General features: G+C 39.1%; 2 protein-coding genes across 8 annotated transcripts in view; one reads left to right on the top strand and one right to left on the bottom strand.

Annotated features, from left to right (window-relative positions):
* PRKN (parkin RBR E3 ubiquitin protein ligase) overlaps positions 1–24,443 on the bottom strand; it is a 1,310,471-nt gene extending 1,286,028 nt beyond the window's left edge. For 2 of the 7 annotated variants that reach the window (XM_082633514.1, XM_082633517.1), the window contains exon 1: positions 24,319–24,442. In XM_082633514.1, the coding sequence (XP_082489640.1) occupies positions 24,319–24,325 (7 nt within the window). In that variant the 5' untranslated portion in view covers positions 24,326–24,442. Of the gene's footprint in view, positions 1–24,318 lie in introns of all 7 variants that reach the window. The other 5 variants (XM_082633520.1, XM_082633519.1, XM_082633515.1 and 2 more) reach the window with 4 other exon arrangements.
* A 107-nt stretch (positions 24,444–24,550) lies between these two features.
* PACRG (parkin coregulated) overlaps positions 24,551–25,084 on the top strand; it is a 542,101-nt gene continuing 541,567 nt past the window's right edge. The window contains exon 1 of the mRNA XM_082633523.1: positions 24,551–25,066. Within this exon, the coding sequence (XP_082489649.1) occupies positions 24,923–25,066 (144 nt within the window). The 5' untranslated portion in view covers positions 24,551–24,922. The remainder of the gene's footprint in view (positions 25,067–25,084) is intronic.

Below are 25,084 nucleotides of genomic sequence, written 5' to 3'. Positions count from 1 at the left end.
TGAATTAAAGAGGCGAATGAAGGAACTCTTTTCCTTTGTTAGAAACAGAAGAAACAGACTGTGTTCATCTCCCTAGGGCCAACAGCCACACTGCGTGGAATTCGGCCAGCTTCAGTCACAAAGCTCACTTAGGAGTTCTGCTCTGTGAAAAGAGGAAGCCAGATGGGCTATTTACTTTCAACAAGATAATTCTTGAGGAAATTGTTATAAGTCAAAGAAACTTTTTAGCTTCATCTGCTATTTTAGCCTCTAAACTAGATTTAGGAGGCAGGCAGGGAGGGTTCTGTTAGTGAAGAAATGAGAGACCTGGGAAGAGAATTGGGGAAATAAAAGAAAGCACAGTGCAAACTTGGGCAGCAGTGTCATCCAAGTACAGCAGCTTCAAGGCCACACAACCTGGGCTCACATCCTTACTCTACCAGCCACTCATTATAATCTTGGACAAGCAATCTGACCCCTCAGAGCTTCAGTTTCCTCCCAGGTATCATGGGGACCATGTGTGTCACAAGATGTCGTGAAGATTAAACGTCATGATGCAGGTACAGCACTTAAAATATCACAAACAACACAGCTCTCAATAAACACTGGGAACTATTTTTATCCATGTCACTTTCTTTTCCATTCACAAAATATAAAGAGAATCTATCATATACATAATATGTGTGTGTGTGTGTGTGTGTGTATGTGTATTCATAAGGACATAGTAAGAGCTAAATGTTATATTACTCTCCTGTCTGATCATACTTGATGAAATCTGTATGTGTGAAAACAACTTCTCTTTTGTTATCACAAGGAAAGAGTAAAATAATCCAGATAATTTCATCCTTGGGCCACGAATTTTAAAGAGATTTTTCTATGTAAAATTACTTCTTTAAGAAAAATAGCTATAGAATGAATATAGAAAACCTCATTAAATTGTGTGTTAAAATTCTCATAAATATAAAAGGTGCTTCCTAACCAGGAAAGCAAAGTTTTCTCCATCAAGCTGTAAATAATGGCTATTGGGATGGAAAAGTCATCTAACAGCCACACTTTTAGGATATATAACATATAAATATTATTTATTAAGCAAAAACTATTCAAGTTAAGTTATGGGATCATTAAGCATCCAAGTTAACCTACTTTTCTTTTATTACACTTATAATATTGTTGGATGATAACTGATGGTTCTAAGATAATAAAACATATTTTCTGTATGAAGCCATATATAATTATGTTCAGTGTACTGTTTTTACCATGGCAGGAGAAAGGAATAAATTTTTAGAAAGTTTATTCAACATGAAGGACTAAAATAAAAATATTTTAGTTTTGCTTATCTTTGGATTGATTTTAAGAAATCACAAATACTCAATTTCACCGCCATATTAAAGAAACAGCAGCACTATTTTTTGGTAATACATTCTCTTTCTGAAGGGCAAAATATCCCAGAGAAATGACTGATTAATTTTCAAAATTTATTTATGGGTTCAGATAAGACAAATATAAAAGCAACTCACATATTTTAAAACTAGAAAATTTAAAAGGAATTGTTACTATATTTAATTTTTTACATTTCTAGTGGCTCAATCAAGCTCTACCCAAGAAAACTGAAGAAGTGTTTATAGTATGAATTATTTGAAGAAATAAAAAAATATATATGAAAAAATATATATGTATATGAAACTTAACAGATTTTATGCCCCAATTAAGATGATCATATAATCTGAGAAGAATCTAAAAGGAAAGACAAACAAGTGGAAATCATATCTTTAATTTTTTATAAAGTTAATATAAAATAAAATTTCCCTAAATACTGGAGAAGAGCAATTATACAAAGCAAGACAATTTTACATTTTCTATAAACTGGAAACAGGAAGTTTAGCTGATTCCCTTAGAAACAACCAAACAGGACTTCTATGACATTGATTCTAGATAGTGATGAAATATTAAATGAAATATAAAATTATCTTTCTCTTCTACACCCAGAATTTGCCCCCACTATGAAAATATCTATTAGTTCACTAATCCAAGGGCCAAAAATCTAATAGCCTTTGCTATTCAGTTTCAACTACTGTCCTAACCCCATTCTAGGCAGCTTTGGAAATAACACTGCCTGCCTACTTCCACACAGTATCAAGGAGAAGCTCAAAAGGGATGTTGTGCCTTGTTGGGAAAGCAGTCTTCTTTGGGCCTCTTGCATCCTACGTATCTTACAGGGTATGTCGAGACTGCAAGGGTCTGACTGCTTTTTCACCTGAGCCATTTCTCAGTGTTCCTCTGAAGATGAGAGATAAGGCAACCTCTTCCCCTGGACAAAAAACAGGCTTGATTATTGTTATAAAAGTAGTGAATTCCCCAAGCTCTGAGTTCATCAGTTGCAATACAAACTCACTATGTACACAGTATCCATCTGGACCAAAGCAACTGATACCAATATGTTCATACTGCTGTCTGTGCCACAGATAATAACATCTTTTGTCTCTGACCGATCAGTCTCCTGTCTGTGCCAGCAACGTGAACTAGTAACTGGCTAAATTGTTATTGTCAGTAGGGTAAAATCAGATCTCAGACCTGATAGTTTTGGCAAAGGGAAGGATACTGAAAGAAACATGGCTTTCTGAAAGAAGAAGGAAAAGGGCCAAAGACTGGGTTTGGTGATATGAAAAATTTCCTGGGATCTACGAGTGAATGCATCCAAGGGAGGAGGGGGAGAAATAAGAGTCCCCACTGTTCTGCTGAGAGAAGGGAGGCAGAATTGAAACAAACTACACCAATAGTACCTTGGTTGTTGCTTATTCTCTCCTCCATGCAGGGGAGGAAGGGATGTTATCATGACAATAGGGCAGCAAGGCCTTAGGCCCAGGAGAAAAGCAACGTGTGTGCAGGTGCTGAGCAAAGCAGTCCTCAAAGCTGTCCAGTGGTGTCTATAATGATGGCCTTGCTACTGATGGTCTTTGAGAGAACAATGAACATTAGAAGTTCCTTTTGTTGAGCCCCAAGCGGGCAGCTGCTTGGAACCAACAGTAAATGTTCCCTATTCACATACATGGAGCAGGTATCTCCCTCTATACCTACCTGATCCCTTCTTCCCCTCTACTCTGACCTCACATGCTTTAAGGAAAAGGATTATTGGCATAGATCCAAGGTATTTTTGTCCCCAAGGGGTACTGAAAGCTATACATACCTGTCCTGGTATGACGAGGAAGAGAGGGACTAAAATTGTTATGGTCCTGTTGGATATAGAAACCCAAGTTACCATCCCACCTGTTCCTATGGACGGAAGTGACACTGAGTAACACCGTGGAAGGAGGCTTTGGGCTACTAAATGTACTGTCATTGTGGTTTTCATATCTGACTGTGTAATAAGAATTGATGTGTTACATGTCTGCATTCCACAGTTCCTGTAAATGTCCGAAGGGTCATGTTCAGTAACTGCTGCCCAGAGAGGTCATTTCCCAGTACAACAAAATCACCTTCTTGATGGAGCCACAGAGTCCATCCTTTTACTTTTTTTAAATAAGTAACTATTAACATGCAACTAAGCTCTTATTGAAAATGAACACCTGACATCCCCATTTTCATACAGGTCCATTCAGACCCAATGATTAATGAGATGGGAAGGGCCCAACAGGCCTGGTTAGTCAAATGGAAATGGTATAGTCAAGAGTGAAGCTGTTCTGGCCCTAGCATCATCCCAGTTTTACATGAAAATTTTAAAATAAGGCAACTACTCCTCTGGAGGAAACTATATTCCCCACTCCACCACCTGAAACAAAGCTGCTGGTTCAACAGGGCTCTCACATGTTCCTTTCAATGATGGGGCCTTGTTCACTGATGGTGTGGCTAAATTCAAAGCTGCTGGTTCCTCTGAACAGCAGCAGCCATCCAATCCCAACAACAGCTCTGGAAGACCAACCGTGAAAAGGACCAGTCAGCACAATGGTCTCAATGGAAAGCTGTCATTCTTGTCTTAGACAATGCTCCTAAGGGCTAGGCATTTTCTACTTTTACAGACTCTCAGACTATTGCCAATGGCCTAGCTGTCTGTCTGGTCTGCTATGTGAAAGACTATAGAATGGCAGATTAATGACCCCCTCTGTAGGGCCACAAACTGTGGAAATAAATTGTGGCTGCTGATCAGTCAGGGTCACTGACGTTGATGCCCATGGTAAGGGCTCATTCTCTGATGACACCAATTGGAGTCAAGCTGTTGTTCAAGCTTGTGTTGACCAGATGACTGCCAACACTACTGGGATCCACCATTGTATCAGACATGGCAGCACATTTACCACCATGGATAGGGTACAAAGTCAAGGTGCTTCTGATACAGAAGCTACCACTTCATATCAGACCTGTGACTCCTGCTAAAAGTAGGCCCATTTGCCTTGCAGTGAAGGAAGACCTGTTTGCCGTGTCCACTCCAAGCAAACTGACTACATCAAACCATTGACTCCCATTCTGGGATGACCCTAATGCCTTACCACTGGCAATACTTTTTTAGATTACTCTCCAATCAGATGACTTTGGTTTCAGCATTGTGGCTCTCAGAATTAAATGGTGTTATGTTTTTAACTTTCCATACTATCTTTAGTTTGACAATGGTATGTCTTTTTCCATAAAGACTACCCAACAATGGGCCAATAGTAAAAGTTATCAATGGACATTTTATGATCTTTACCATCCTCAAGTTGCTGACATTACTGAGAGGTAAAATAGACTTAAAAAAAAATCAGCTCAAAAAGATTTTTGACTCTACCTCTCTCACTGCCTCTTGGTCTACACACCTTAGAAAGGTACCAGATGTAACCATACCCAGAAAGGGTAGGGATTTACATAGACCTACTTTGAGATTTCTCTCTGACCATTTCTGGGCATGATGCACTTTTCTGTTCCCTAATAGGAACCCCAGGCCAGGATAACTGATATACCCTCCAGGTGGAAGCCCAATCAAAAGGGGTCCTAGAAGATTCAAACACAATTTTGTTTCAGCCACTGGTTATCTGTGTTTGACTGAAATGATACTAGATCATGAAGATAATGACCATTTGGGTCACCCCTGGACAAGTTCCTTCACAGTGGCCAAAGGTGGTGGACTTAATGAGTCTCTGTAAATTTTGTAAAAATGCCCTTAGCCCACTTGCACCTGACCCTTCCAGATAAAACATCTGGGTACAAGTAGGGAATGACCGGAGAAAATATAAAGTTAAAGCTACCAGGAAGGGACACTGGAAAGCCAATTTCACAGCTGTGGAGGGAAAGCAATAAATCTGGCAGTGGAGAGGGGTCACCTCAAATCCCTGGAAGTACGAGCGGGTGAGATTAATGATGTCTTAGTCCGCTACATCCAGTGCCTCATCCTGGCAAAACAGCCATGTGTTTCAAATAAGCCAAGCAGCAGTGGTAGCTGGCAATCTGATTCACTGACTTATTTCTGAGAATGTCATCTCCATCCACAGGCTACAAAAACAGAAAAAGGCATGTGGACGTGGCTAGTGTTGAACTATTCTTCTGTGCCTAATGCCATCAACTGCAGCTCCAAAACATGGGCCTCCCCCTCATACCTGTACACTTTCCCAGACTGGCACAACCTTACTTCAGTCTGACTGATAAAAACTCATAGGCTTGTCCTGACTCCAAAGCAGCCTTAGGTTGTGCTGTGTGTGGCAATCAAGGCTGAATCTACTCAGAATACTGTCTATGTGGCTTAATCAAACCAGTGTAATAGTGATCCAAATCAAAGATAGCAGCAAATTCCAAACTAGAATAACCTTTACTCTTTATGTGGGGGAGACTGGACCACGGACTGGCTCTCCATCGGGTGTGAAGGCTGCTTTCTGGATCATCTACTGCTCCTTGTTATTACTGGCAATGTCATTCCAAGCCTCCTTGTATGGGTCATAATAGATAACAGACTCAACATAGACTGTCTTAATGTTTAAGAACAACTGGTCTTCCCCTGGGATTTATTCACATTAGGCCAAATCAGAGACTCTGGGGTGGGGAAAGGTGGATGGAGTCAATATTGCAAGTTGGTCTCATCCTACTGCTTGGGATACTATTGACCATAGCTTGAATTAAAGGCTGTATGAGAAAAGTTGAATAGATTTGGTCCCTGTCTATGCTGGCCCAATTAATCAAACTGATCATGAAGTGGCACACACATGTGAAAATTCATCACAAGCCAAGGTGGTGTAGTAAAAGCTGTTGGGTTTTGGGAGAGATAATTTATTTGGGCCTCTTAGAGTCCCCTACATGTCTTGCTGGATGGACCAAGAGTGCATGGCCCTGACATCTCTTTTACCTGGGTAAGTTCTCAGGGTTGTTTACGTATCCAGTAACCTTAAGAGACAAGGTAACATTTGTCCTCAAGGAGAAGGTTTGCTTACTGCTTGCCATAACAGTGGTGGATACTTCAAGCTGAATAAATGGTCATCAACTTCAATGCAAATCCATTGCATGCATGGCATTCATCTGGGCCATATCACATCACCCCTTCGAGATTTGGAGGCAAAGGAAACTGTTGTAAATATGATAACACTTAAGTAATTTGCTGTGCCATGAGTAATGAAGTCCTTTGTCTCTGACCCATGAGTCTTGTGTCTTCTGACGGTATCTGTGATACTTTAACAGGCTAACTTATTAGACTGTAAGTAGAGTAAATATCAATTTCCAGACCCAACATGCTTATTTCTGGCTTGAACCACTCATGATAAAGCCCAGTGAAGGCAACCATCCCCACACAATGTTCAATATGAACTTACAGACATTCTAATGTTGAAGCTACTCATCCTAGATTCTTTGATGGAAACAAGAGAAAATCATTAACATTAGAATGTAAAAACCAGGGTCACTTCCCTACCTTCTAGAATCTAAACCTATGGGTTCTCCTATTTGGCCTCCACATAAAATTGAAATTTTCCCTTTCAGTTCCACTTCTCCAATAGCAAAACTCCTATGAAGGGAAACCATTAATACCACTGCACCACATTTTAGCGTGAAGAAGAAAAGTATTAAGTATATGAGATATTGTTATATTCTAGTTTAGGGGGAAGGGTGATTTGGGATATGGCCTGGATGCGGAAGGAAGTGATTAAGGAGTGCTACCAGCCATAAACAATATATATTTTTAAATTCCAAGCCTGATTTTCCAAAATACCATCAATCTATCAATCAGTCAATAAACAATAAGCCTACCCTCATGGAGGCAGAAAAATGGCTAGAAGAGCATTATTTATAAAATTAAGTCTCTGCCAATGGGGAGGGAAAGAAAGATTCAGGGAACAAAAGAGTTGAGAAATATTTTATTTTCCATTGTCAAAAATCCTACACAAGCAAAGTATATAAGGCTCAAAGTTCAACTCCAAGAATGTAAAAAAAAGATTCAAATGTCACCAAGTGCTTTGTGTAGATTAAGTGCAAAGATTTGTCCATTATCTATTACTTTCTGTTAAAAGCAAAGGAACAACTTGAGAAAGAGGATGAAATAACAATTTAGAAGCAGAATTATAAAAGTAGTTTAATGTCTAGACTTCTGGCTGAGTAAGTATCAAATATGATCAGTAAATATTCTAGATTTACAACTCTACAATGTATATAATTTTAAAAACTGGGCTTAGGGCTTCCCCGGTGGCACAGTTGTTGAGAGTCCGCCTGCCGATGCAGGGGACACGGGTTCGTGCCCTGGTCCGGGAAGATCCCACGTGCCAAGGAGTGGTTGGGCCCATGAGCCATGGCCGCTGAGCCTGCGCATCTGGAGCCTGTGCTCCGCAATGGGAGAGGCCACAACAATGAGAGGCCCGTGTACCACAAAAACAAAAAACAAAACAAAACAAAAAACTGGGCTTAAAATTAGGAAAATTCCCATTACTTCAGAAAGTAACTTCATATTCACTTGTCACCATAATTCATTAAAATTAAAAATAAATGGCTTTTGAGAACCACAGACATGAGTTTGATGGATGACCATTTCTCCGTCCCCACTGTGAGCCATGAGGAAAAGGTAGATATGTTTATTCATAAAGTTCTGTATCTTCATGGATAAGTGATGCTGCTGGCATATCCTGTTATTTAATTAAGTGGAGGCAGAATAAATGCCTGATGCAAAGCCACTGCTGGAGTTTGCTTGCTTACTATAAACAGATACAAATATTTCAATACTACCCACCTTTTTTTTAAAAAAAGGTTAAAATTTAAACCTATCTTATAAATAACATGAAAGAACATCTTTAGAATAATTATGAAAAACAATCCAGCTGCAGGTCTTTGTTTTAGAACTAGGACTTTTGTATCATCCAGGGTCTCTATCTAGCAGGGCTGAGGAGGAGGTGAGTGAATACTCCAGGCAGGGGACTGTATAGATGACATAAGAGTCAGTCAAACACAAAGAGCATGAAAACAAATCCATTTTTCCTATTAAAAAATCCCTCAGAATAAATAAAATGAATTCCTACCCAAATTAAATTGCCTTGAAGTTTTCTATACAAGACTTTAGGCATTATAGACACTCTTTGACTTTGGCCTGCCAGGTTTCCTCAATCAATCATGCAGTAGCCTAAAATTAAATTGAAATGATTGGATAAAGGAAAATCAAATATTTTAACATTTAGTTTCAGTAACATGATTATGAAGCTTTTAGTGATATTGTAATTACTTTGAAGCTCTGAGCATATGTTTCTACTGAAAGTATTCCATGGAGGAAAGCTGCATTAGGGAAACAAGTAAATACAGACCCCAATAATGCAAAAATATATTTGTTATAAAGCTAAAAGCTAAAGGTTGGACAAGGGACAATGCATCCATGTAATTTATACTCTAAACATCCTGTAGAGTAACCACTTTAAAATCCCAGCTCATTCCAGAATTAAAATAATGTAATGGCTTCCCTCTAAGGGAAAGCATTAGAGAAGCAATAAAGAGAAACAACAGTAAAGGACGGGGGAAAAAAAGAAAAAAAAAAGTCATCATCCTGTGCAAGCTCCAATTTTTTGCACAGAAAAATGTGACAGACTAAAATCTCTCTCCTAAAATTAATGAATCATCTTCTCAGAATATGAAACATTTTAATACACTTAGTATTTACCAAAATCAAAGCATATGTTACCACCCCTATTTATTAATGCTTTCATCCATTTCAGCACTTACTGGGATTATGCTGGGTTTGGGGGCCAGAGAGATAAATGGAATAAGGCCCCATCCCCAAGGCAAATGTCAGTAGAGACTGGATTATTTAATTAGGTACTTCAACCTCAGAAACAGGAAGGGAGATAGGAGAAGATAAAACAAGAGAAAAGACAATGTCCTTTTCTCCAGTGATTCATACTTTCACTCATTCAACAATTATTTAAGTACAAACATACTCCTTCCCTCAAGAATGAGGCAGGTAAGTAAACACACAACATTAAAATGGAATGAGATTAGGTCTTCAAATTTAACAGGAAAATGATTCCATCAAATAATCTGAAGTTACAAATCTTTTGAAGGATTTGTTTGTTCTGATTATATCAAAGCATAGCTAATTGGCCTAATCACCTAAAGATCCTAAGTAGGAAGCAGTACACTGGGCTCACAGCATTTAATTTGGCTGATGCCAATTTTATTTATTTATTTATTTATTTTTATTTTTTATTTTTTGCGGTACACGGGCCTTTCACTGTTGTGGCCTCTCCCGTTAGCGGAGCACAGGCTCTGGACACGCAGGCTCAGCGGCCATGGCTCACGGGCCCAGCCACTCTGCGGCATGTGGGATCTTCCAGGACCGGGGCACGAACCTGTGTCCCCTGCATCGGCAGGCGTACTCTCAACCACTGCACCACCAGGGAAGCCCAATTTATTTATTTTTAATTGGAATTCACTTCTCACTTTCAGCCACAGGTCCTGCTACTTCCTACTCTCTCAGAGGAGGCCTAATTCACAAAGTTATATCCACCTGACACTAACCACTGCAAGCTTTAAATTTTGCTTTCTCTGCCCAAATGGGCCTTACAGTTCAACAAAGTGTCCATTTGTTGCAGAATGCTACTCTTTATTAAATTGGGATAGATGAAATTAGTATTGTCATAATTTCTGTTAGCCAAAAGTAAATGAGTGACATTTAACATGGCCCTGCTTCCAAAGCTATCATTCTAAAAAGAAATTTAAGCATGCCCATTCTTAGCATTAAGACCAAGTGGTTCCTCATTACTTACAGAACAAAACTCGAATTCTCCAGCAGGCCCTGACCCTCCTCACCCAGATTGCTCCTCACTTCCTACTCCACGCTTCTTATGCGGTATCCCTGTCAACTCCTCCTTCTCCCAAGGAGCACTCCTCCTCCATAGAGTCTGCTTCCAAACTCCCATGCCTTACTGTCTGCACTTGGGAGATCACTCAGCCCAGAAGGTCCAGCTCAAACACCACCTCTGTTCTGGAAGTTCCCCAGCTTTATCACACAAAAATACATGCTTCCATTATAGTTTCCGTTACTGCTAATCATTGCTTTGCAGGTGTACACAGAATCTTCACAGAACTGTGACTTCCGCATTTAGTTTTGGAGACTTAGTGGTATCTCAGGTCATAACTTAGGGTCTCAATAAATGTTTATTGGAGTTAACATTTATTTTCTTCTTTTTTCCAATAAAAATGAACTTTTTCTTTTCTTACAAATCAAATTTTGCATCTATTTAAAAAATGTATTCCATACACAAAAATACATGCTTCCACTATAGTTTCTGTTACTGCTGATCATTGCTTTGCAGGTGTACACAGCATCTTCACGAAACTGTGACTTCCACATTTAGTTTTGGAGACTCAGTGACATCTCAGGTCATAACTTAGGGTCTCAAAAATGTTTACTGAAGTTAACATTTATTTTCTTCTTTTTTCCAATAAAAATGAAATTTTTCTTTTCTTACAAATCAAATTTTGCATCTATTTAAAAAAAAGTATTCCATACTTCCTTTGGAGTTTCTCCTAACTGTAATAACAATGCATAATGGAATATTTTCCAAATATTTCAGCTAAAACTGCCTTCTGAAAACAAATTCTATACTGACACCTTTAAAAAAATGAAGCAAATTAAGGTTGATTCTTTTTTTGTCCTTCATAACTTTACTAGAATTTATTTAAAACATCTCAGCTGTGTATTTCTAACCAAGCCAGATTAATGGTTATTTACAAACAGCAGGACAATGTTAAACTATCTCACTGGAGCATTAGGTGTCTAACATTCATAGTGAACTGGCAAAACAGAAATCAAAATGTACGTAAAATGGTTATTTGCTCCTGCTTTGCCTGATCACGTGTTGTTGAGTGAAGTTATATTTCTCTCAAAAGCATAACAAAGCTTCCCCTGCTCTACGGGATACAAATGAGCAACCTGGTACAACAAATTACCCAGCTGTAGTTCACCATTTCAGTCCTGGAGTGTGGCCACATGTTCTTTTGGCACCTGGGAAAACTACCTTGAAAAGTGAGTTACGTACTTGGCCAGCTTTATCAACTAGTCCACACACCTACACACACACACACACACACACACACACACACACACAATACTAGATTCCTTATGTGAAACATTATTGCACTGTCATTAAATGACCTCAGAAAAGGAAAAATCAAGTTATATAGCTGTCAATTCGATGTCCTGTATCCATCATCCTTACTTCATAATAAGACACTTTAACACCAGATTTCAAATGGTGAAGGCCTTAATGGTGACTGTGGTAGGCTGAAAAGACCGCCTCAAAATGTCCATAGCTTAACCCCTGAAACCTGTAAATGTGACCTTATATGGCAAAAGGACCTTGCATATGCAATTAAATTAAGGATCTTGGGATGGGAGGTTATCTTGGTGGCCCCTAAATGTAATCACAAGTGTTCTTATAACAGGTAGGCAAAGGTAGATTTGACTACAGTAAAAGAGAAGGCAATATGACCACAGAAACAGAGACTGGAGTGAGGCCGCCAGGAGCCAAGGAGCCAGCACCCTGTAAAAATGGAAGAGGATTCTCCACTGAAGCTGCCAGAAGGAACTAGTCCTGCTAACACCTGGATTTTGGCCCCTTAAAACTCATTTTGGACTTGTGGCCTCCAGAACTGTAAGAGAATACATTTGTGTTGTTTTAAGCCACCAAACTTATGCTAACTTGCAGCAAGAGGAAGCTAATACAGTGATTGTATTGCCATGCCTCAATAGTGTATAATGCTATTGAAAAAAAAGAAAAGTGAAACTATGTACTAATATTTGTTTTTCTGAAAACACTACTTTTATGACAAGAACATGAAATTACTACAAGTATGCTACCATTACTAATTTATTTGACGATTTGTCACAAAAGTATAATGAGTTCTACATATATACCAACCAGTGATACATCTGTCCTATCCTTAAGACTAGGATTATAACACTATTGCATTTTTTGTATTTCCAAAATACGACATGCTTAATGCTGAAGAGGTGAAAAAACTCAGAAAACCACAGTAAAAAAAATCCCACAACCCAAAGATAATAATTTTGAGGTATACTTCCCAATATTTTTACATATATAAATAGCACTTAAAGCTACATAGTGAGAGACTGGGAGCAGCCAGAGCACAGGGCACGGAACCCTCAAGGCAGTGCCTGGCATATCAGACTCTGAACGTTGGAGCCGGGGCCTAGAGCCGTGTGGCTGACAGGGTCTTCGTGCTCCTGTCAGGTGTCAGGCCTGTGCCTCTGAGGTGGGAGAGCTGACTTCAGGACACGGGTCCACCAGAGACCTCCTGGCTCCACATAATATCAAACAGAGAAAGCTCTCAGAGATCTCCATCTCAACGCAAAGACCCAGTTCCATTCAATGAATAACAAGCTACAGTGCAGGACAGCCTATGCCAAACAACTAGCAAGACAGGAACACAACCCCACCCATTACCAGGCAGGGTGCCTAAAATCACAATAGGGTCACAGACACCCCAAACACAATCACAATAAGGTCACAGACACCCCAAACACACTACCGGACATGGTCCTGCCCACCAGAAAGAGAAGATACAGCCTCATCCACCAGAACACAGGCACTAGTCCCCTCCACCAGGAAGCCTACACAATCCACTGAACCAACCTTAGCCACTGGGAGCAGACACCAAAAACAACAGGAATTATGAACCTGCAGCCTGCGAAAAGGAGACCACAAACACAGTAAGTTAAGCAAAATGACAAGACAGAGAAAAACACAGCAGATGAAGGAGCAAGGTAAAAACCCACCAGACCTAACAAATGAAGAGAAAATAGGCAATCTACCTGAAAAAGAATTCAGAGTAATGATAGTAAAGATGATCCAAAATCTGGGAAATAGAATGGAGAAATACAAGAAATATTTAACAAGGACCTAGAAGAACTAAAGAGCAAACAAACAGTGATGAACAACAATATAAATTAAATTTAAAATTCTCTACAAGGAATCAATAGCAGAATAACTGAGGCAGAAGAATGGATAAGTGACCTGGAAGATAAAACAGTGGAAATAACTACCACAGAGCAGTAGAAAGAAAAAACAATGAAAACAATTGAGGTCAGTCTCAGAGACCTCTGGGATAATATTAAACACACCAACATTCAAATTATATGGGTCCCAGAAGAAGAAGAGAAAAAGAAAGGGACTGAAAAAATATTTGAAGAGATTATAGTTGAAAGCTTCCCTAATATGGGAAAGGAAAAAGTTAATCAAGTCCAGGAAGCATACAGAGTCCCATACAGGATAAATCCAAGAAGGAACACGCCAAGACACATATTAATCAAACTATCAAAAATTAAATACAAAGAAAAAATATTAAAAGCAGCAAGGGAAAAACAACAAATAACATACAAGGGACTCTCCATAAGGTTAACAGCTGATCTTTCAGCAGAAACTCTGCAAGCCATAAGTGAGTGGCAGGACATATTTAAAGTGATGAAAGGGAAAAACCTACAACCAAGATTACTCTACCCAGCAAGGATCTGATTCAGATTCGACAAAGAAATTAAAACCTTTACAGACAAGCAAAAGCTGAGAGAATTCAGCAACACCAAACCAGCTCTACAACAAATGCGAAAGGAACTTCTCTAGGCAGGAAACACAAGAGAAGAAAAAGACCTACAATAACAAACCCAAAACAATTATGAAAATGGTCATAGGAACATACATATCGATAACAACCTTAAATGTAAATGGATTAAATGCTCCAACCAAAAGACATAGACTGGCTGAATGGATACAAAAACAAGACCTGTATATATGCTGTCTACAAGAGATGCACTTCAGATCTAGGGACACATACAGACTAAAAGTGAGGGGATGGAAAAAGATATTCCATGCAAGGGAAATCAAAAGAAAGATGGAGTAGCAATTCTCATATCAGACAAAATAGACTTTAAAATAAAGACTACTACAAGAGACAAAGAAGGACACTACATAATGATCAAGGGATCAATCCAAGAAGAAGATATAATAATTGTAAACATTTATGCACCCAGCATAGGAGCACCTCAATACATAAGGCAAATGCTAACAGCCATAAAAGGGGAAATCAACAGTAACACAATCATAGTATGGGACTTTAAAACCCCACTTTCACCAATGGACAGATCATGCAAAATGAAGTTTATAGTAATACAATCCTACCTCAAGAAACAAGAAACATCTCAAATAAATAACCTAACCTTACACCTAAAGCAATTAAAGAAAGAAGAAAAAAAACCCCACAAAGTTAGCAGAAGGAAAGAAATCATAAAGATCAGATCAGAAATAAATGAAAAAGAAATGAAGAAACCAATACCACAGATCAATAAAACTAAAGGCTGATTCTTTGAGAAGATAAACAAAATTGATAAACCATTAGCCAGACGCATGAAGAAAAAAAGGGAGAAGACTCAGATTAATAGAATTAGAAATGAAAAAGGAGAAGTAACAACTGACACTGCAGAAATACAAAGGATCATAAGAGATTACTATAAGCAACTATATGCCAATAAATGGACAACCTGGAAGAAATGGACACATTCTTAGAAAAGCACAACCTTCCAAGACTGAACCAGGAAGAAATAGAAAATATAAACAGATGAATCATAAGCACTGAAATTGAAACTGTGATTAAAAATCTTCCAACAAACAAAAGCCCAGGACCAAGTGGCTACACAGGCAAATTCTATCAAACATTTAGAGAAGAGCTAACACCTATCCTTCTCAAACTCCTCCAACATACAGCAGAGGGAGGAACACTCCCAAACCCATTCTATGAGGCCACCATCACCCTGATACAAAAATCAGACAAAGAAAGAAAACTACAAACCAATATCACTGATGAACATAGATGAAAAAATCCTCAACAAAATACTAGCAAACAGAATCCAATAGCACATTAAAAGGATCATACACCATGAGCAAGTGGGGTTTATCCCAGGAATGCAAGGATACTTCAATATATGCAAATCAATCAATGTGATAAACCATATAACAAATTGAGGGAGAAAAACCATATGATCATCTCAATGGATGCAAAAAAACTTTCAACAAAATTCAACACCCATTTACGATAAAAGCCCTCCAGAAATTAGGTATAGAAGAAACATCTCAACATAATAAAGGACATATATAACAAACCCACAGCCAACATTGTTCTCAATGGTGAAAAACTGAAACCATTTCCTCTAAAATCAGGAACAAGAAACAGATGCCTACTCTCACCACTATTATTCAACATAGTTTTGGAAGTTTTAGCCACAGCAATCAGAGAAGAAAAAGAAATAAAAGGAATCCAAATTGGAAAAGAAGAAGTAAAGCTGCCACTTTTGCAGATGACATGATACTACACATAGAGAATCCTAAAGATGCTACCAGAAAACTACTAGAGCTAATCAATGAATCTGGTAAAGTAGCAGGATACAAAATTAATGCACAGAAATCTCTTGCATTCCTATACACTAATGATGAAAAATCTGAAAGAGAAATTAAGGAAACACTCCCACTTACCACTGCAACAAAAAGAATAAAATACCTAGGAATAAACCTACCTAAGGAGACAAAAGACATGTATGCAGAAAACTGCAAGACACTGATGAAAGAAATTAAAGATTATACTAACAGATGAAGAGATATACCATGTTCTTGGATTGGAAGAACCAACATTGTGAAAATGACTATACTTCCCAAAGCAATCTACAGATTCAATGCAATCCCTATCAAACGACCAGTGGCATTTTTCACAGAACTAGAACAAAAAATTTCCCAATTTGTATGGAAACAGAAAAGACCCCAAATAGCCAAAGCAATCTTGAGAAACAAAAACGGAGCTGGACAAATCAGGCTCCCTGACTTCAGTTATAATACAAAGCTACAGTATTCAAGACAGTATGGTACCGGCACAAAAACAGAAATACAGATCAATGCAACAGGATAGAAAGCCCAGAGATCAACCCACAAACATATGGTCACCTTATCTTTGACAAAGGAGGCAAGAATATACAATGCAGAAAAGACAGCCTCCTCAATAACTGGTGCTGGGAAAACTGGACAGCTACATGTAAAATAATGAAATTAAAACACTCCCTAACACCATACACAAAAATAAACTCAAAATGGATTAAAGACCTAAATGAAAGGCTAGACACTATCAAACTCTTAGAGGAAAACATAGGCAGAACACTCTATGACATAAATCACAGCAAGATCCTTTTTGACCCACCTCCTAGAGAAATGGAAATAAAAACAAAAATAAACAAATGGGACCTAATGAAACTTAAAAGCTTTTGCACAGCAAAGGAAAGCATAAACAAGATGAAAAGACAACCCTCAGAATGGGAGAAAATATTTGCAAATGAAGCAATTGACCAAGGATTAATCTCCAAAATATACAAGCAGCTCATGCAGCTCAATATCAAAAAAACAAACAACTCAATCCAAAAATGGGCAGAAGACCTAAAGAGACAGTTCTCCAAAGATGATATACAGATTGCCAACAAACACAAGAAAGGATGCTCAACATCACTAATCATTAGAGAAATGCAAATCAAAACTACAATGAGGTATCACCTCACACCAGTCAGAATGGCCATCATCAAAAAATCTACAAACAATATATGCTAGACAGGGTGTGGAGGAAAGGGAACCCTCTTGCACTGCTGGTGGGAATGTAAAGTGACACAGCCACTATGGAGAACAGTATGGAGGTTCCTCAAAAAACTAAAACTAGAACTACCATACGACCCAGCAATCCCACTACTGGGCATATACTCTGAATAAACCATAATTCAAAAAGAGTCATGTACCACAATGTTCATTGCAGCTCTGTTTACACTAGCCAGGACATGGAAGCAACCTAAGTGTCCAGCAACAGATTAATGGATAAAGAAGATGTGGCACATATATACAATACTACTCAGCCATAGAAAGAAACAAAATTGAGTTATTTGTAGTGAGGTGGATGGACCTAGAGTCTGTCATACAGAGTGAAGTAAGTCAGAAAGAGAAGAACAAATACTGTATGCTAACACATATATATGGAATCCAAAAAAGAAAAAAAAATGATCTGAAGAACCTAGGGGCAGGACAGGAATAAAGATACAGATGTAGAGAATGCACTTGAGGACACGGGGAGGGGGAAGGGTAAGCTGGGATGAAGTGAGAGAGTGGCATGGAGTTATATATACTACCAAATGTAAAACAGATAGCTAGTGAGAAGCAGCCGCATAGCACAGGGACATCAGCTCTGTGCTTTGTGACCACCTAAAGGGGTGGGATAGGGAGGGTGGGAGGGAGACGCAAAAGGGAGGAGATATGAGGATATATGTATATGTATAGCTGATTCACTTTATTATAAAGCAGAAACTAGCGGCTTCCCTGGTGGCGCAGTGGTTAAGAATCCGCCTGCCAATGCAGGGGACACGGGTTCCAGCCCTGGTCCGGGAAGATCCCACATGCCGCAGAGCATTTAAGCCCATGTGCCACAATTACTGAGCCTGCGCTCTAGACCCTGGGTGCTAAACTACTGAAGCCCGTTTGCCGCAACTAGAGAAAGCCCACGCGCAGCAACACAGGCCCAACACAGCCAAAAATAAATAAATAAATAAAGCAGAAACTAACACACCACTGTAAAACAATTATACTCCAATAAAGACGTTAAAAAAAAAGCTATCTAGTTCTCATTTATGCTAAGAAAGTTCTTATATTAATTTAAAAAACCTTTCTTAACTATTAAAGAATTCACACATATTTATCAATCTTAGGTCATTAATGTTAATTATCATGTTGTCAACATTTGTTGAGGACAAAAAAAGAAAATCATGTCACCCCAGAAACCAGACCTCAAATGGCATTTCCACCCTTCTCTGACTAACTTTACCTACATAACTTGCATTCTACTGGGCATAATATGATTAAATTGAGTACAAGAGCCAGAAGAGATGTTTAATAAATTTATACATGAATAATTGTGACAACCATAACTGGACTCAACAGAGAAGTTCCTTAGATGTTAAACCCCAAATACAAATAATTCTAGAGCTTCCCCTCACCGCCCCACCCCCCAAAAAAAGAGTTATAAAACGTGCTGCAGTACTAAACAGTACCCAGTTGCCAGGGTATAAAGGCGAGGATACAGACCCCGTGTGAAACTCTAGCAACATAAACTATGAATAGGATAATTTGATGACTTTCTTGAAATCAAGCTGATGGGGAAAAAGATTCAATACATTTGATAAGAAAATGTGCATGTAGTGAGAAACGTACAAACACACAAACATACATACACACAGAGGCAATAAAAAAAGAAGAAAACTCTAGAGAGGACCATAATAAAGGAAGAAATTCCCTTACCTACCACTGACTGGGCATGTCACCAGTTCCTCAATGAACAATACTAGGAAGCAAATATCAGACCTCCACTATATATCACTTTCTGTTTATATCATATAACTATGTCCAAACTGACTGCACAGTAAAACGCACACAATTCCCATCCAACAGTATGAATTCAGCCATCTTCATTTAAAAACATCTTTAGATATTGTCACACATATATCCAGACTTAGTGGATGCCAACCGACTTGTGCAGTCTACATCTGCTTGTGATCAGCATCCCAGATAAACAGCAACTCAGATAATGCTGCCCCAGTTGTGCTTAAATCTGTACCTCTCACTCCCTGAGGAGTCACCAGGGAGCTGGAAAGGACTTCAAGCCATAGTTCACAGGTAGAGAGAAAACCTAGAGCATGAATTATTATTCTTAAGTCTTTAGTTCTCCAGACAAGTAAGCCTAAATCCTGCCCTAACCTCAAGCGAGTCCAAGCTTCCTCAGTCCCCAAAACTCTGGCTCAAGGGAAAAAATGTAATCAGGACCAGATACCCCTCAAAACAAAATGCATTTGCTGGGCCTACGAGTAGTTTTACTGCAGACAACTCCCTGTTAAGAGAATGTCTATGGGAGGAGCCATGGTGGTCCTGGTTTGTTTAGTCACACAATTCCAGTCATGACCCTCAGGAACACTTGTATAACCAACCAAGCCTTGTGGAAATCCCAGAGGCAAGCAAGCAAAGAGCTCACCTCTTTAATTAGTCAGAAAGCAACTGCTTCTGTGAGCTAAGGAATGAAACATTAAAAGTCCAGCTTCTGACAAAAGCAAAGAGTGTGGGGAAGAAGAAAATGAGGGAAGGAAAAAGGGAGAGTACAGGTAGATGCTAAAACCAAAGGTTCACCTCCGAAGCACACACATTACAAACCTCAGTCCCATTTCTCCATGTTAATACTGAGTGAATTTCAGGTGTCTAATTCCTGTCTTTCCACGTTCTGGAAAATGGATCTATTCTGAATAAGCTTAAAAATGACAATGTAATTGCAAAGGGATTCATCTCGGGTAATATTATTTATTCATTGAAAGTTCAAGAAACATTTAATAGTAGGAATAACTGGTGCATTCATCAATTACATGGATAAATAATGAACATGTTTCAATTGGAACACAAGTATTAGTTCCCTAATCACCATTTTTTTCCCTAATTTGATAGGGGTGGGGGTTTAAGGGATGGGGAAGGTTGCTATGTGCTGTACACAGAGATTCTTCTCTCTTCTGATGTTAAGCACTCTAAAATTATCCTTTATGGGGAATCCTATTCAAGTCTTACAGTAAGAGTCAACTGGGGAAATCATTAAGAAGCCATCAACACTCTTAAAAATACAAATGTCCTAAGATGGTCTCAATACATGACCAAGCATATAAGTAAATAAGCCAGGAAGGTGAGCTGCAACATAAATCTCTTTCTTTAATATTAAAAAATTTAAGAAAGAAACCATTCAGATTACTACAAAGAAGCATTTAAAATGAGCTCATTAAATGCAAATTAAAACAGAAACACTATATAAGCACTGGGCCACAATTAAAGGCTGAAGAAACAGCAGGTAAGAAACAATTTCCATTGATCAAGAAACTAAAAGCTAACAGAATAAAGTATTCTGCATTGAAACTGCTTTCATGAATATGAAACATTACCAAGTAAGAAGAACTTTTTTTTCTGAATTTTTCAAAGAAGCTTTGGAGGTAGAAATGGATTTGCATATCTTAATACAAAGTACTTTCATTGTATCATTTTCAAGCAATGAAGACATGAGGTTTCAAAAAAACGTAGACTTCAAAAAAAATCCTTAGAAATAGTTCCAAAGTTGAAAAGGGCATAGAGTCATCATTCTAGAACCTTTGGACCCAAAGAAGAACTGTACATAATTACATGAAATCTATGCAAAAACTTAGAACTTCTTTTGTGACACAATTGTACCTCATCATAAACAGCTTTCAGAGCCTACCTTGGGTACTTAGATGCAGGGTCACTTCTCGTCTAAAATTATTGAAATGGCAGAGCAAGTAGCAGTAGACAGTATATTTAACTAAAATATAAATTCTGAGACTTTAAAATTCACTGCATACAAGCTTTAAAACAAATATGCAGACTTGTGGGCAAACAGTACAGTTAGACTGTACATTCATGATGGTGGGGTGTTTTTTTTCTGTTTTTTGTTTTTTGTTTTTTTTAAACTCATGTATCCCTGGCACCTGGAGCAGTACCGGGCACACAGTAGATACTTAATTACTGAATCCACTTTCATGAAAATAAAGCATTATAAAATGAGAAGTGAAGGTTGTGAAGGTTTTTTCTTCATAAGATTCATTTAAAAATTAAAATATACTGTTTTTCATCTATCAGAAAGACAAAAATAAAAAAAATTTATGGTACACAGAGGGAACGTGGATACTCTTATAAACACTGTTGGAGCGGGGTAGGGCCATTAAGGACAGTTGTGCACCTTGTGCACTGTTCGAAGGCAATAAGTCTTTGGAGAGAGAGGGGAAATCCAGTAGGTGCTTTGCTGTTGAATGCTGGGTCAGTTCTGGGAAGGATGTCTTTTTGTAATTTTTCAGCTCAGGGGAGTAGGACAGCTCTTTGCTACCTTGTTATGGCAGACAGAAATGTAAAACAGGGTAATTTATTTTAAACAATTTGGAAATCCCTAGCAAAATTCAAAGTCTACAAACCCTTTAGCTAGAAAATCCACTTAGAAACTGTAATAATATTTTTACTTTACATATAGGCTTACATATGCAAACAAAATGATATGGACACAAACCTTCCTGATGACAGCAACTGTCTGTAAACCTACTGTATGCTCATTTATTGGAGAGTACCTGCATAAGTTATGTACATCCACTAAGTACTAGACAGGAATTACTGTAGGGTGGATCTGTACATGCAGATTTGTAAGTCTTCTAAGAGATGTTAAGTTAAACAAGATACAGAAGAGATTATGTTCTAATTATTTTTTAAATCACTCAAAAATCATTTTTAAGACATTGAGTTTGAATTTCAAATTTGGCAACATGGTTATATATATATCCCTACACTTTAACATCTGATACTACTTAAATACCTAAATCCAGTTCTATACAACATACATATAGAGTATACCACAAATATTACTATTAAAATTCAATTTTAAACACACAAAAATGGTAATTTTAAAAAAGGGTGAAATATAATTTTAAGAGAGGTACCAAAAATTACATTTTTCTAAGTTGAATTCTCTTAAGTTTTTATTATGCTTTATATTATCTTAACGTCCTCTCCATATTTCTCAAAACATCATAATTTTTCACCCACTTAAATTATATTTCTATAGCTGTCTGAGTCAGGGCATTTAACATATTAATCATAATCTAACTGGAAAATGTAAGTACTTTTGAAACTGTCTCTGTGCCAAGAAAGAATCCTGAATTTTGAGAAGGCAACAAAAGGTAATTTTATTGTTAGTGAGGCAACAGTCAATCCCCCTTACTCCTATTCTACCAAGAAATGCAATTTTTGTTTTTCCTTAAAAATGAGCTGAGATTTAAATAAAGTAGAAGAGTACTATTAGCATTAAAGAATGTGTAGCAATTAAAGACAGCATAGGCACAAAAGGTGCAAGTTCTGAGCAGCACACGTCTTTAACAAAAATAAAATAATCCCCATATATATATATTAATGTATATTTTAATCTCCAGTATATCACTGGATATAGACTATAAATAAGGCCTTTCCTGGCTCCAAAGTTTAGTCAGAAACGGGAAACATCTCTCCAAGACTTTCCTTCAATTGCTCCCACATCACTTACCTTTGGCATTATTCAACTCAACCAACTCCAAAATTGGCAATTAAGATTTTTATTAAAATGTACCCATTGACCGAATTAGGCAATGCAAGTAGTTGACTAGCTGTATAATTTATTGTACATTGTCCACATGGCTTTAACAAGTAAGGTACTTTTCTTGGGAGGGAGCATGGATTTATTTATGTTGTAATACACTTATTTGCACTGTGTCAAACAATAGCTGGAGAATGAGAAAGAACACTTTTAAAAATCCACCTTACATTCTCCACATCACTACCAGTTATTAATAAATGTCTAATCATCAAATCTAAAGATAATATGCTTCCTTCCTGTGTCCCTAAATCCCAAACTAAACTGCGTAAACATAGTTCATTCTAACAAAGTTATCTATATAATCGTCTGTTAGATAACAATTTAGAATTAAGTGGTGATTTTTAGATCTTAAATTCTTGCCTGTATATAGCTTCACCAACAATCATACCATGCTAGAAAGGTAAGAAAAATTGGACAACATCCTTAGGTTTTATCATTGTTGCAAACACAGTGTCAGTTAGCTGGCATGATTCTCCTACTGACGGATAAAACGTTTTACACTTTAACATTCGTTTAATAAATAAAAGATGTAAGTTTATCAGTGCATACAAACTTATATATTTTAAAGAATCACCTTCTATCTTCTTGGACAGACGACATCTGACTTCAGATGTACTTGCGTTTCGTTAAGTGGTGCCCATTCAAGAATAATCCCCAAATAAACTCACCAAACCAATACATAATCTACAGGAAATCTGTCATAATAAACTCCCCAAACATCAATGTTTTGTAATCACACTGTGCGTTTCCATTAATTTTCAGAGATAACCCTTAAAATAACTTTTGGCTTAACAATCCTGGAAGACAGGAACTTTTCTAATCTTATGTATTACAGGGTTTATAAGCAACTCTAACAGCCACTTCCAAAGCTTTATTCACATAAATGCACCTAGGGCCTTCTGTGTATAAAAAAAAGTGGTTTTTTGTTTGTTTTTCTGTTTTGTTTTTTTTTTGTAAAATGAATCGTTACTTCACTATGCGAAAGTTTTGATCCTTGTTATCACTGACTCAATTATTCTTTCATCTCAGACCTCTAGGGAGAGATTTAGAAGACAAAACCCAAGGGAGCAAGAAGTTTAAATCCATCTGCAGGAATTTGTTTTGACCTCAACCATCGTCCCTAGGCACCGTCCATTAGAGCTTAGGGCTTCGCGAGCGTTTCCCTTAAAGAGTTCTCCGGAAAGTGGGTCCCTATCTGTCCTAAGAGGGAAGACAGCCTCCTAAGCGCCCTGAGGGACGGAAACCGGGCGGAAGGCGGGGCCTTCCCACGGCCCCTCGACGTCCGGCGGGCGGTGCGCTCCCTGACAGACCGCGGGACGCAGCCTTCGCCTCTGGCAGCGCCGAGGCGCACGCCAGGGTCCCTCGCGAAGTTGGCTCCAGGGGGAAGCCCGTCAAACGAGGGCCGGGTAGGGGCTTAGGACACACACACACTTATTCTCCAGGGCCACGGCGGGCACCGGGGAGCCGGCGGCGCGGGCTGAGGACGGCGCGGACACCGACACACTGTCACGGGCAGCGGACACGGGCGGCACCCCGGCGTCCCTGTCAGCCGAGGCCCGGCGCGGCGCAACAACTTGGCGCGGGGCGGCGCAGAGAGGCTGTACCTGTCAGCTACCCACGTACCTATCATGGCCACTGGGCAGTTGGAGGCTGCCGGGCGAGCAAGGGCCTACACGCACGCCGGCGCCCGCCTGCGCCTCACACGAGCGGCACTCCCGGGTTAAACCGTCCAGACAGCCTCTCCCCCGCGCCCTCCCGTGGGGCATGCGCAACGGGGGCTTAGCCCGAGGCCTTCTGGGAGTCGTAGTTTTAATGCGTAGTCTCTCCTCAGGTCGGTCGCTTCCGCCCGCGGCCCGCCGCCCGCCGCCCGCAGCTCGCCGCCCGGGGCCCGCCGCCCTTCTGGCCTGAGGCCTAGGAAACGTCCGTCACCGGGAGGCAGGGTCATTCGGCCGCAGTGTTGACGTGTCGCTTAGCAACCGGGAGGGTTACCTTTGGAAGCTTGTTGCAGCTCTAGCCTCGGTCCTGCCCTCTTCCCGCCTCTCCCCTCCCCTCAGCTCCCTTCACAAGGGAGCTGCCAAACATCTGGATCAACTTGGGCACTACGAGGGCGTGAAATTCTACCAGTAACGCGCCTTTTTACATTTTTTCCCGACCTCCTTCTCACATCCGTAAAACTCACTGATTCTTTTACTACACGTTTTATGAGAACAAGACATTTTCTAGGAAGATGATGGCAGAAAAAGAGACCCTGAGCTTAAACAAATGCCCAGACAAGATGCCGAAGAGGACCAAGCTGCCGCTCCCGGTGCACCAGCCTCACTCCCTGGTTTCTGAGGGCTTCACAGTCAAAGCCATGATGAAAAACTCAGTCGTAAGTGATCTTCCTGAA

This window comes from Mesoplodon mirus (genome assembly GCF_964341445.2).
Source record: "Mesoplodon mirus genome assembly, chromosome: 10".
NCBI lineage: Eukaryota > Metazoa > Chordata > Mammalia > Artiodactyla > Ziphiidae > Mesoplodon > Mesoplodon mirus.
The sequence above is the reverse complement of the archived record's forward strand: the minus strand, read 5'-3'. Positions and strand labels throughout refer to the sequence as shown.